This window comes from Alternaria incomplexa (genome assembly GCF_024043165.1).
Source record: "Alternaria incomplexa strain BMP 0042 chromosome Unknown scaffold_17, whole genome shotgun sequence".
Taxonomy (NCBI): Eukaryota; Fungi; Ascomycota; class Dothideomycetes; order Pleosporales; family Pleosporaceae; genus Alternaria; species Alternaria incomplexa.
Window position 1 is genome coordinate 202,463 of NW_026249866.1, and position 13,554 is coordinate 216,016.

Sequence of the window (13,554 nt, forward strand, 5' to 3'; positions counted from 1 at the left end):
GGATAAGCTATCGTGAAGCCATCCGCTCCTGTTTCCTTCGCTTCTTGACATCTTTCGGCAATGGCAACGCCAGGCCTGCAACGCTCGCTGACCGACGAGAAACACGAACAAGTGCAGCGCGAATACCTTGCGCAAGATGAAATTCCGGAGATCATCGAGAACAAGAAGAAAGAAGATGCGTTGCGACGGAAGCTGGATTGCTTCGTTGCGCCGGTCATGATGATGCTGATGCTCATCAGCTATCTGGATCGCGGTAACATTGGGTTTGCTGCGACGCAGGGTATGACGACGGATATTGGACTGAAGGGGAGCGAGCTGAATGTACGCTAAGACCGTCAAATCGATTATTGGCCAATGCGAGGCTAATCAAAGTTTAGACTGCTGTATCGGTATTCTACATCTTCTACATTCTTGCCGAAGTACGTGTGTTCGCCAGTTGCAACTCTCAATATCTGACGGCGAACAGTTCCCCACCTCACTGCTAGTCAAGCGTCTCCAGTTCAACCGAGTGATTCCAACAATTACTTTCTGCTGGGGCATCACATGTCTTTGTACGGGCTTTGTGCAGAACTTCGCTGGCCTGGTTACGACGCGCATCTTCCTCGGCTTCTTCGAAGGCTGCCTGTTCCCAGCGATGACACTTTTCTTGTGTAACTGGTATACTCGGGAAGAGCTGGGTATCCGCATCGCATATCTATTCATCGCGTCGGCGTTGTCGGGAGCCTTTGGTGGCCTCATCGCATTCGGCATCTTGTACATGAACGGAGTTGTTGGGTGGTCGGGGTGGCGATGGTAGGCTGCAGCTTTCGCACACTTGATTAGCACTAATGCATACACAGGCTTTACGTTATCGAGGGTATCATCACCATTATATGGGCAGCCTGTTGCATCTTCCTGGTCCCCAAATCCTTCGAAACCGCCTACTTCCTCAATGACGACGAGAAGGCTCTCATGCGCCAGCGCGCACATAGAACACAGGCTTACTCCGATTCTGAGGGCTCCGGTCATTATGGAAAGGCTGATATCAGAGAAGCAGCGAAGGACATCAAGAGTTGGGTGCATGGTGTGATTCAGATCGCTGTCGTGACGATTCTGTATGGTTTTGGAACCTTCTTACCCATCATCATCCGCAACGGGTTCAACTTCTCCACCAAACAGGTACTAATAGCCACTTGCGGATTTAAATACGCTGCTGACGCGCACAGGCACAATATCTCGTCATTCCCGTCAACATCTGGGGCGCTATCGTCTATGCAATCGGCGCATACCTGTCCGACCGGTATCAAACGCGCTTCCTGCCCCTGATCCTCATGGCGCCTGTAGGCATCGCCGGCTACGCCATCCTCCTCTCTCCAGTCAGCCCATACGTCCAATACTTCGCCACATACCTCATCGCAACAGCCTGCTTCCTCTGCACCGGTGGAAACATAACCTGGCTATCTGCGAACTGTGCACCTGATGGCAAACGCGCAGCTTCTTTGGGCATCTTGCTCACACTCACCAATATTGGTGGTGTGGTATCTGGTCAGATCTATCAGAGCAATGCGGCGCCGAAGTATACTTTGGGCCATGCGTGGAGTTTGGGCTGCTTAGCTTTTGCATGGTGCGGATGGTGGATTGTTAGGGCGATATATAGAAGGAGGGAGAAGAGGAAGGATGTCAAACTTGCCCAAGGGTATACTATGCCTGCTGGCAAGCAGTACACGGATCGTGAACCGGATTTTAGGTATCAGATATAGCTGTGCAGTCGTTCGAGGCATACGAAGAGCCCACAAATGTCACATAAATAGACTTCGAGCTAGAGGATGTCGCGTGACTTTCAAATTTCCGGTGTCAGTGCAAGGTGTAGCGTGATGCGCTTCAAGATCTCTACGGACAATGTAAATAATGCCACGGGGTAGCGTGATGTATCTCATGAGTTTCACGGAGGGCGCAGAGAATGTCCAGAAGCCTTGAAGTATACCAGGCTCCTATGTAACAACGACGTGTGACGGATTTTACAACTCCCGGGTAACTACACGTAGCCCAGCTGATTCAATTCCAGGAACTATGATGTTAAACTATCCTCATAATACTGCTCGATGAATTTGATGTGGTCCGCCTATTCCAGAACGATGTGATGCTCGCTGAGGTCGCTCTGGATGAATTGTTCCATGAGCTCGCCGTTCATTACACCATGGATGTAACAATCGCTTACGAGCTTGTGCTGGCCTTCTCTTGCTGGTGTGAGGAGGAAAGGAACAGTTGCCCCAAAGATGATGCAGCATACATCGCCAATTTCGACCAGATCACCCAGCGGAGCTATTCCGATACGCCCATCCCTAGTCAGAAACATGCTTGCATTGTGGACATTGTAAACGCTCTTTTTGACAGATATTGCATCTTGTCTCTCGTCTACCTCCATCACAGCCTCCTGATCACTTGGTCTGGTCACACTGATACTCTTTCTATATGCATCAATGATGCCTTGCTGTCTCTCGTCGGAAATGGAGGAGAAGCTACTGTTTACTCGGTAACCGATCATCAAGGTGCGGAAAAAGTCGGCATATCGTACTGCGATGCCCAATCGTGACGAGCTTCGCACCACATCATCCCATGACGTGTCGATGAATACTCCATGAAATCCGCTAGTTGATACATAAGTGGGAGTGTTCTCCGCACGGTCGTTTTGTATCGTAGACGACCTCCAGATGACGGTGTCGAAGGTGCAAGCGCCAGCTATCACACCATTCCTGCCATACTGAGTGACTGTAAAGAGTTCTCTGTTACCCCCGGCTTGGAACCAATAGTTTGGATCTGCCATTTTAAGGCGAAGTTTACCAGCAACATGCCATATCGGTAGCCAAGAAGGATGCATGTCGCCCATAAGTCTTTCTCTACTGTTGTGAGTGACAGCCGAAAGAACGAACGGCGCTTCTGCGGATTCCCCCATCAGTGCATAGGCGAGACGAAGATTGAGATCGTCTATCGAAGAAGTGTAGTCTGCCTCCACGAACGTGCGGCCTGCACTGGCAATCGCGGCTGAACAGCCCAAGAATGCGTAAACATGGTCTCTGGGATCGCTTGCTTCCAGGGGCCGGGCTTCCATAAGGAGCTCCCAAAAGGGCTTCTCTTTGAAGAAAGTGGTGGCTAAGTAAGCCAATCCGCTGCGGGATTGCTGCCATCGTTCCGGCTGATGGATATTGTAGTAGAGATAAAGAGCTATGCGTCCTGAAAGAAGATTCGGGTAGTACCCAACGATACCCCAGAGGACATCCCGGAAGTCTTGTTTTACATCTATCCACGTTGCTAATTCCAATAGATCGGCAATATCAATGCTGGCTGAGCCCCAATAAACGCGACATTCCTCAGCGATGGCGGATTCCTGAACAGTCCATACTCTTCTAAACCAAGGTAAATCGAAGAGGCTCACGACCCTTGACCATCTTTCTCTGTACATGGGAATAGGGTACGGTTTCGTAAAGGGTGCCATTCTGACTGTCTTTTGGTTCGCTTGTGAGAACGAAGTCGCAAAGTATTGATTGGCCTCGAGAATTAGAGCGAATGTATCTGCACCGATGTTTGGCTCATCGCAACCAAGCCAAACAAGTGTACGTTTCGCGTTGGCATACACCTCACCCATTCTCTTCACTTGATGTCCCTTCTCTTGATCATCTTTCTGATTGATGCACAAGGCATCCGCCCATAGTACTCGAGGCTCAGATGTGTGTCGGAAGTTTCGAAGAGCATCCGCGAGACTGGCAGTGACAGCTACTCGCAATCCATTACACTGCACGTCGACAGTGTCGTTTGGATCGCCCCAAACGTATGATATGGCTTCATATGAGCCCTTAGACTGTTCTATGTCGACAATCTCGAGACTGCAGTTGATGTCATGGTCGTTGTCGCCGGGTTGTAGTCTTAGTAGGCGTATGAACTCGCCCACCGGTAGTGGTTCGTAGATCGTGTGGTTCTGTCTTTCGTCGCATACTCTCGGTCGCTTGGTTTCACGGGGCGGAGAAAGAGACTCGACTCTGCGTTTTGACATGCCTCGATAGAATACTAGAAGGACTGGATGAGCTTGTAGAATTGTGATGTCGGCGGGAGGATGTAAGTTGGGGAGGAAGGCTGAGGGCTGTGCAAGAGCGCCAGCAAGGCAGCTACAAGCCACCCACATGCTGATTGGCGAGCCGCCGTGCGCGGATGTGGCCCCCAACACCCTCGATAAGGTATCGCTGGAACTCTGGCAGATCATTGTCGGCACCAGAGAGCACGCTAACTTGCTTGATGGGACGTCAACGGACACTTACTTTAAGCGAACATATAGATATATTAGACCTCTAAAGACCACTTGTGCCCCAGTAGTATCTAATGCCAAACAAAAGAAATACCCCCATACCATGTATATGCCTCCCAACCCAGCCGCGGAACCAACCAGTCCCGCGACATCAGATGCCGCCTAACCCAAGGAAAAGTGGTATGCTGTGGTATCATCCATATGCGAGCCCTCAAAACGCCATATAACACCCTTCCGATCCATCAAGCACACTGCTGATAGACCGCGTAGACCCGCTGTTTACGGGCAGGTCAAACTCCTCGTCCTCTTGCTATCGCCCAAGCCTAGTACTTCTCCCCTGACGTGCTTGGGCACCTGAGCTTTCGCCCAGCACTGCATGGCTACTCTGCGCATGAGCTCCACCTCCTCGTCGCGCAGCCTGAGCTGTCGCTTTGCCAGCTTGCTTTTCCTGAGCTTGACGCCCTTCTCCTGAACCGCTTGTCCGGATACCACGAAAGGCACCGTAGGATGTGTGAGCCCGCGCTTCGAGCCTGGGCGTTCGGTTGTAGGTGACGAGACGAGGGACTCGAGGTTCACGCACTCGGCGATGAGCGCTTGAATACCAGCGGAAAGTTGTGTTGCGCGCGAGAGGATGTAGCCCCATATCTCCGAGCCCTCCCAGAACGGGTCGTTTATAACGGCGTGTTGGAGCGCGGGGAGGATGTGCGGGAGGGGAGGCAGCGTTCTGTCTTCGATGTGCTGGGGTGGTTCTTCTTGCGTTGGTGTCGCGATGTTTGCTGTGCTAAGCAGACTTGCGGCAATGGTCAGGCGGATGTGGCTGTCGGTGCTGAGGGTTGCTGTTACGACGCATGCTGGGCAGCCCCGGGTGCGGCACCAGTCTGATTCTTCGGTTATGAAGCACTGCAGGCCGATGAATGCACTGCGGGATTCGCCCGAGAAGGCGAGTTCGAGATCAGAGGCGCGTTGTGTGCATAGCGCGGCGGAGGCTAGTGTTGATGCGCGGGAGAAGAGGGTTACGACGGGCATGATTAGTGCGTGGAGCATATCGCGGTGGAGTATGTAGGTTTGCTTCGCCTGAGGAGAACATTGCGTGTGTGTTGCGCAGAAACTGGCATACTTGTTAGTGATTGAGGTTTGCCGTGGAGCTGGGGGTGGATTGGCATGTGGAGGTGGAGAGAAGCGATACGAAGCGCGATAAGCTGCTCGCGACGGGGGAAGAGGAACAGGAACATGAACATACTCGGCATCACCAGCCAGATGCCTCCTCAGCGCGCAAAAGGCCTTTGACTCGCCCAGCGCCTCTACATCCTCATGTGGGATCATAAAAGGGCTCTCCATCGGCACAGCGTATCCGTAGTCCATCGTATCTCTCTGTCGGCGTGGCTATCTCGCTTCGCATCGGTATGCAGTCGGGCTATCTCGAGTCGAAAGGCAGACGAGAACGAACAAGCTTCTTCGCACGACGAGGCTAAAAAGCAAATAAGAGGGGGAAGAGCAAAGCGAGCAAGATGCCAGGGAAAGAAGGCTTCGAGGGTATTATCATTATTCCCTGCAACGGACGGCCGTTCCCTATTTCACCCCCCAAATGACGCGAACGAGCCTCCCTCATGCCCAGGAGCTCCACCCGCTGCTGCGCTGCCGGGGTGGAGACTGCTGTAGATCTAGACTTGCATATTGCGCACCCCCCTTTCCTTATCCGCCCACGCTTGTGCAGAGCCCGTATCCCACGACTGCTTTATGTAGCCAACTAGCTCGCGCCAGATGGCATCACCATCGGCCGGGAAGTGCTGCCTTTCGGATTCGGGCAGAAAACGCGGCGTGGGCGGTTAGTCCCCTGTTGAACATCAACAGCTTGCTTTTCTCCGCACTTCAGCGGCATCAACAACGAAGAAGCGGTGGAGCATTTATTTTGCGACCTTGTTAATTTGAGGGAAGCGAACTGCCTCCTGTATCTCATACAGCAGGTGTCCCCGCGCCTACGTACTTCTCTCCCTTTCCCCTAAACCAATTTGCGAGCATGATCTTCAATGATGCAAGCGCAGCTACACCGACCCGACCGCGCAGAGGCCGATCAACCCGAACATCGCGATCGAAACGAAAACGACGTCGTAGGTAGAGCGGTCGGTTGACAAGGACGACCCCGCTGAAACACGTTTCGATAAAGATAGTCGCTAGCCCAAGGGTTCGCGAGAGGCACTAGATGTCGCGACATTGTTAACTGCCGCACTATTGGAAGCGCGTAGCGGCCGACATCACCACCTCAGCTGCGCCATCTCTCGACTGCAGATGTCATGGACGCACCGCCTGTATCTCTATGCGAATGGTTCTTACACCTGCACTGCAAACTATTCGGCCCTGCGTCGCTGGCGATATCGCTCGGTTTATGAAATATGGAGCCGAATTACGCGTATCGCTTGCTGGTACCGCGGCCGTGAACAGGGTCCGTCCCGTCAACGTCGCAACATGCTACAATGACAGGACAGAAATGTTTGCGTGGAACGGAAGATTGTTGGTGAAATTTTCATGACGCTACAATGATTGATTCAGATACGGGCTGATACGGGCTGAGAGTGGGAATTGGCTGACGATGGCGTTTGCGCTACGGAGGACGGGCGCTCCCGTGATCGACGCTACAGCAGGATGCAGTCTCAACTTTCCTGCTTGAGATGCACTATCGTGGTGCAAACTATCAGTTTCGCTGTTGAGATGACGTTGCCCAGCCAGTACCACGGCTCATATCGACGCCTCTTCCCCCTTTCCGGTCTTCGTTCTTTCCCCACGCTCACCCAACAGTACAGTAGAAGACCCCTGGGACGTGCAGGCGCATCGGCTTTTGATCCGTCGATTTGGCTGCTAGTCAGGAACGACTGAAACGTGCAGTCACACTATCGATCAATTGTCTTGTAGCGCACGCCGGAGTGACAAGCGTTCGAGAATGATGCCATATTTAGTAGCATGACAGATTCGTCTTGTAAGAAACGACTGCAGCTAATGTAGACTTTGCGTCTATCGGACTTGGGTACCAGTGGACTTCAGATAACGGACAAGCTATGCATCGGCTTTTTGTGGTTTGTTGCACTTCGATATCGAGAACGGTAGCTCTAATGAACTCTAAGATTTGTTTGGACAGACCGTGCCGCCGGTATCCTCTGGTCGATGATAAAACATTACAATATCAGCGAAGCCTTCTTCACCTAAACCAGAAAACTGAGTACGACCCATCGTTGCTAAGGATGCGTCGTTGGGTGCCGTCGGCAGTCTGCTTCCTCCCGAAAGGATCCGTAAGTAGCATTGTAAGCTTCTCTGAAATCGGGCCCATCTCTTGCTTCGACACAGGTATGGGTGGGCTCAACAGACTCGGATCAGGCTGCAGGATGGCAAAGATGCTGCTCTTTGATCGGCCGATCATCCGACGATGGACATCTTGCAAGTGGTCGTATAGGGGCCAGAGTGTCTCCAGGTATCGCGCGGCAACGGGTTCGCATGGTTTACATGGCTCGAGCATATCCATGCACGACTTGGCGTACGTGAGATCAGCCTCGACTCCTTCAGTTTGACCGTCCATGAGTTTAGTCGTTGCGCTGAAGAGCAGGCAAATGGCAGCTGAGAATGCCCAGTAAATACTATGATCGTTAGTTCGTGGGGTGTTCGGGTTTTGTATATGAACTTACATGATCCAGCAACGCGTTGTCAGCGTACCGTCAAAAGAGATAAGGCTCAATATGCGAGCAATGTTCTGGGCAGCCATTGCACATTCCTGTCGGTATGTCTTGACATCTTCGACTGAAATGTTGTTCAACGCAGATGGAATTCCGTCGATAAGCTGGGCTTCTGCTGAAGCCACTAGTAGCTGGCGGTATAGCAGGACCAGTGCACCAAGATACATGATCTAAATCAGTCAATAAAATGATGATACAAGAAGATGGAAGGTTTCCTTACGTGCAACATAAAGACCGCTCGCCTTTGGAAGACTGTCAAGTCTTGTGCTGCACTAGACAGAAGCGTAGGGATCTGTAACGTTTGCGGAACTTCTTCACGCCACTTTTCCAGCTTCATTGTGAGCATGGTGATGTTCCCTTTGGTAGCTAGCTCTGGAGATGCCAGTGTCTTGGCAACCTCGGCGGCTATCAGGTTGATCTTGCTGGTTTGCATGTGTATGAGTTCGTCGATGGACAGCTGCTCTTGGCGATGGGCAATGCAGGCGACCTGGCCATGTTAGTATCATGAAAATCAATGTAGGCTCGCCCTGGCATACCTGAATGTCACTGGCTGTCACCTCAGTGGGATAACCGAGGGTGTAGGCAAGCCATGAATCCATGAATACGAGGCTACGGAATATCTTTCTCCAGTGGTCGTCCGTTGCTGAGCGAGACGAAGTTTGCAGAGCCGGATACTTCCAACGGGCGATCTGTAGTCCTGCAGCTGTGGCTTGTTAGTACAATCACATGATCAAGTGTACGAGTTGAACATACCGATAAGATACTTGGCGCTCATGTGCTTCTCGAGCAAAGAATAAAAGGACAAAGATAATAGCAAGCGCATTGTGCGGAAATAGTCTTGTCTGGCAGTTTGCTCGTTGAAATGAAGGGTCCCAGATGCGTAGAGCAATCGGCGCATCCGATCAGGGAAGGCATCGATGTCGTAATGCGCGCCCATAGCAGCAACTGTGAAGCATTCGGCAAGTGTCATGTCGTCCACCTTCTTTTGGGGCCGGTAGATACGGTCAAGTATCTCACTAACCTCATCATAAGTCCACATGAAGAGCAGCGACCCAGTTCCTCGCACGAACGCGTACATGGACCGCCGAACACGATCCTCGGTCGGCAAAAATGCTTGACTGAACTGCTGGCCGGATCCATTGAGTATCTCGCCTCTGAGAGTGACCAACTCACTGAAGGCCAGCGTCAAAGCATTGTGGCATGCTTCGGCTTCGGGTCCGGCTGATATGCTGCTTGATTGGAGAGATACCGGGCTGTCTGAAGAGCTCGGGCTAGCACGTGAGTATTGTCTCGTGTTGTTAGAAGTGTCGGTCGTTGAGCGACTATTCGTCGGTCGCTGTTTGCCAATGCTCGGACTTGATTGTTGCGACTTGAACTCGTTCAGATAGGCCTGATACTTTCGCCAGTTATCCGTCTTCTTGTAGTCGTCCATTTGGGCTTCGAACTCTTGCATGGCTCGGGCCGCATTGCTTTCCCAGATACGCTTTCTCTCTGAAGGAAGCTCCTGCCATCTCCGACCGACTTCGCGCGCTATATCCACAAAGGATAGTTGGCTGACCTCAGGGTCGGTACGAAGCTGGTCGGCGAAATTTACATCTGACAACAAGTTAGATCAAGTCCTTATGATTTCATGTACGAAGAGCGTACAGGCTGTCTTTGGCTTCTTTGGCGCATTTGGGTCTGCCCGTGGATGCCGCCTGTACCTCCTCTTCTCTCGTGGTGGCAGGGACGTTGTTTGCCTGGTGAAGCTTTCCAAAGCGGAGGTCGATAAGGACGTCGGCTCAGGGGAGTTATTATCTGGCTCCAGTGATAGTGATTGAGGGATGCCGCGGTACGTGGCAATCTCGCGCTGTAGTAATCTCCTGTGGCCAAGCTTAAACTCGAGCGCTGTTAAATCGTCCTCCGTGATGTCTACAACCGTCTCCCAGTTGTGGAACCCATTCTCAGCTAGCACCTGAGCATAATGAGTGAGCCCAAGTCGCTCCAAGACTTCAGTGAGGTCTGGGACAGAAGAACTCGGAAAGGTAGGGATCGCCATGAGGGGTGACGTCTGTGGTGGAAGAAGATGGGAAAAGGGACAAATGGCATATATGAGCGCTGCCACACGGCATGACAGATGCCGCGACTATGGCCTTACAGGCGGGCTGAAGCTGAGATGGACGTTATAGGGTAGCGCGCAGTCGTGGCCGGTGATCCAGACCGCGTAGATGAAAAGAAGGGTGTTCTGGGAGAGCCTCGAACGTCACAGCCCGGACCCACTTTTGACACACGCTAGTGGCAGTAGCCGGTTTCTGCCACAGGGCAAGAACTTCCATGGGAATTTAAGACGCCGCCACACGACGCGCCCATGGTGTTTGTGTTTTTCCATGAGCACGTATTGCTAAGACGGCTCGGTCCTGCTGCTGTTCATCTCATTTCGTTATTGCTGCTGAGCGCATCGGCCTTCTCTAGCGTGCTACCGACATCAGCAGCAGCACCGCGCTGTGTCCAGACCTCAGAACACCACGCAAAGACAACGATGCGAATCATGTGGCCCAAACACTCACTACCAGCGTGTTGCCGCTCAATGCAGCTATACGCGCTCCAGAATCAACGTATGATCTTTTGCGCTATCTGCCGAGGGAATGATTCCCGGGAAGCTTAAAGTTGACCGCCCTTCCACCACTCAAATACCTGAAGCAGCTACGGAATTGCTTTCCACCTCCCAGTTCCAGTCAGAAGCCATCATCTGCACTGCAGTGTTTCTTGAGTGTGTAACCCACGACCGGGGTTTACCGATCGAAAGCTGCTTGACGATCGTGTTCATATGTAGGCCAAAGGCCTAGACTGCTCGTGCATCTCCGATACAGCGGCGCGCCATCTCGCCAGCCTCTAGCTTACCCACACGACTTCCCGGTTCCCGTGCATCTCTGCGCCACACCTCCGCGCGATGAGTAGGGAATGTCTCTTCGCTTGGATCGGTACCCTTTCCCCACACACTCTTGCTGATCATGGCCATGGTAGATTCGCGCAGCCTTGCCATTGGCGCTGTCAAAGCTGCTGATCTCCATGTTGTGAAACGAGCAGCCTCGTGGCCGTCGTGCTAAGCACGTGCACTCAGATCCCGTTCAACGACTTGGAGCATTCAGCCATCAATCACGAGGCTCGTGCCTGGATCACGCATAACGATCCACGCTACACAAGTATCAGCTGTCAAATCGCATCAAAGGGTACAGCAACCGACACGTGCACCGCGTCCTTGGCCAAGTATCAGGCTCTCTTGAACTATCAAAATTAGTACGACTGCCTAATCCTTACACGAGCTACTGCAGACGGTGGGCTTGGAAACGCCCCCAAATAACACTGTTCTGTACGCATCATATTGAGCAAATAGGGGGTCAATTTTCGGAAGTATGCACTACGCTACAGGTACTTTTGCATCAACTCTTTCACGCGCTCCAGGTTCAGCGCTTCAATCTTGTTTCCGTTACCGTCCATTGTCTCCGCCATACACAGCACATTGTATATTGCTTCTTCGACTGCGTCAGCGCTCGCCTCGAATAAGGCATTGATTGTCTGATCGTCGGTCATGGTCACCGATACCTCTCTCGCTTTGTACGGATCGACAGATGCTTGCCCCGCTGTGACTGTCTGCACGTTCAACTCGTTGGCGGTAGAGAACGCGAGGAAGACATCTCCGGAAGAGTTCGTGCCGTAGCCACCTACGCGAGACAATCCGACAGTCGCACGTTTGGCGAGTCTTTGCAGTTGTTGCGGATGAAGCGGCGCGTCCGTACCTAGGATGATTATGATGGATCCATCTTTCTTGTCCTTCTCCTTCTTCACCTTGAACAGTAGGTTTGCCTGTGCCAGTAGTTCTGGATCATCAGGGTTCTCTTCAATCTTTCGCTTCTGCTCTTCATAGATGAGTCTCCCAATGGGCGCACCTCCGATCTTGAGATCCCACATCTTGCCGTAGTTCGCTTGGACCAAAGCAGCGACTGTATAGCTCTTGCCATCTTCGCCAGGCACCACACGAGAGCTGGATCCAGTACCACCCTTGAAGTAATGGCAAACCATACCCGTTCCACCGCCCGTGTTTCCCTCTTTCACAGGGTCGCTGCTTGCTTTGTCGATGCCATCTACGATATGCTTCGGTGTCACAGCAAACTTGGACACATCATGCAGAAAGCCATCGAAGGTCTCCGCCACGACGGGCAATAGAAACCAGTCGACCTTGCCGTTTTTGTCGCAATTCTCCCGGATCGCATACTCGTAGATGCCGTTGTACGCTGAGCCAACGCCAAAGCTCCCCGTAATGATGATTGGGGAGAAAAGAAGGCCCATCTCTTCGATCAGATGCGCTCCAGTCATTTCCCCAGAGCCATTGAACCGGAACATGCCTGCGAAACAAGCTTTGTGGAACCAGTCCTTACGCGGAATGATGGTCGTCACGCCAGTGTTGATGTCGTTCGGTGGGGCATCGGGATAGGCAGGGGATGAATGGATGGACTCAGTGTGTACGAGCACACCGGGAATGTCTGTTAGACTGTTCTTTGGACCGGGTTGGTAGCGACCAAGATGCAGAGTTGGCAACAGATCGCGGATGCGCTGACGCGGGATAGTAGAAGGCGCCGAATCGGAAGACATTGCAGGTGGTGGTGATGACAAAGATGCGATGATGACTGCAGGGCTCCGGTATAATTTGAATGAGAAGTGTAAGGTTGCTATATTACAGCCTGGATGCCTCAGGTACTTATACACATTCCTACAGGTTGATGTGTCTGCCTAGTGTATGCACACAAGAGCAAGTAGCTTACCATGCTCGCAATCCTCCCAGATACCAACACAACGCCTTTCTCAAGGGCGCAATTTGCGCAAAACATGGCGAGGGCGTTGTCGACCTTCCTAGTCTGCTCATAGACTTACCTCATCGCTCCCGCGGTCCCTCCAGGCACCAACATAACGCTTCTTTCGAGATCGCAAGCCCTGCAAAACCTCACGATGACTGTTGTAGCGTTGGAAAGGCTACGTGCGAAAAACGTGAGCCTCAATGAGTCACTTTGAGCGATAGTGATTCCATCCACCGCGTCACAAACTCATTGGCACAGGAGATTTCTGGATGCATGCTGGCGACGGAGTTCAGACGACACGAAAGAGTCAGACCCGACGACCCGCTCCTTCGCGCATGATTAGCGTAGTGGCTTGCGAATCAACCCCGCCTCCTCAATTTGCGAGACGCGCTCCTCAACACCGCTACATCACGACGCTGCAACGTTTAGCAGTCAAGGATGAGTGCAGCTGTGAAGTACCAGCGGTCGTTGGACTTACGTGTGCGATAAGCGGCCGCCGCGCCCGACAATATTTCCGAACAGTAGTTCACGACTCAGGCGCCAAGGCCCACCGAACCGGTTCCTGCATAGCGCATCTCCAACACCACAAGCTTGACCTTCTCCAGTCGATGTGATCTCCGCAATGTGCCGTGTCGGAGTTATCTGACGTAGTCGGACCGCTTTCGAGCACCCCCACCCTTGCTGTGAGAAAGAATCCGCAAGAAAAACTCGGAGATACTTGCTCGAT

General features: G+C 52.4%; 4 protein-coding genes across 4 annotated transcripts; 1 reads left to right on the forward strand and 3 right to left on the reverse strand.

The window, feature by feature from the left end:
* Positions 1–60: 60 nt before the first annotated feature.
* On the forward strand, positions 61–1,739 carry J4E90_009707 (uncharacterized protein; the record flags this gene model as incomplete). Its single annotated transcript, XM_051439226.1, has 5 exons — positions 61–321; positions 378–419; positions 467–792; positions 840–1,158; positions 1,206–1,739. The coding sequence occupies 5 exons, from the start codon at positions 61–63 to the stop codon at positions 1,737–1,739; spliced, it is 1,482 nt and encodes a 493-aa protein (XP_051286830.1).
* A 2,816-nt stretch (positions 1,740–4,555) lies between these two features.
* Positions 4,556–5,638, reverse strand: J4E90_009708 (uncharacterized protein; the record flags this gene model as incomplete). Its single annotated transcript, XM_051439227.1, has 2 exons — positions 4,556–5,384; positions 5,517–5,638. The coding sequence occupies 2 exons, from the start codon at positions 5,636–5,638 to the stop codon at positions 4,556–4,558; spliced, it is 951 nt and encodes a 316-aa protein (XP_051286831.1).
* Positions 5,639–7,466: 1,828 nt separating this feature from the next.
* Positions 7,467–10,033, reverse strand: J4E90_009709 (uncharacterized protein; the record flags this gene model as incomplete). Its single annotated transcript, XM_051439228.1, has 6 exons — positions 7,467–7,899; positions 7,948–8,165; positions 8,216–8,482; positions 8,532–8,698; positions 8,749–9,591; positions 9,643–10,033. 6 exons carry the CDS (start codon positions 10,031–10,033, stop codon positions 7,467–7,469), a joined length of 2,319 nt encoding a protein of 772 aa, XP_051286832.1.
* Positions 10,034–11,397: 1,364 nt separating this feature from the next.
* Positions 11,398–12,624, reverse strand: J4E90_009710 (uncharacterized protein; the record flags this gene model as incomplete). The annotated part of the gene is made up of 1 exon (XM_051439229.1): positions 11,398–12,624. One exon carries the CDS (start codon positions 12,622–12,624, stop codon positions 11,398–11,400), a length of 1,227 nt encoding a protein of 408 aa, XP_051286833.1.
* Between the last annotated feature and the right edge of the window lie 930 nt (positions 12,625–13,554).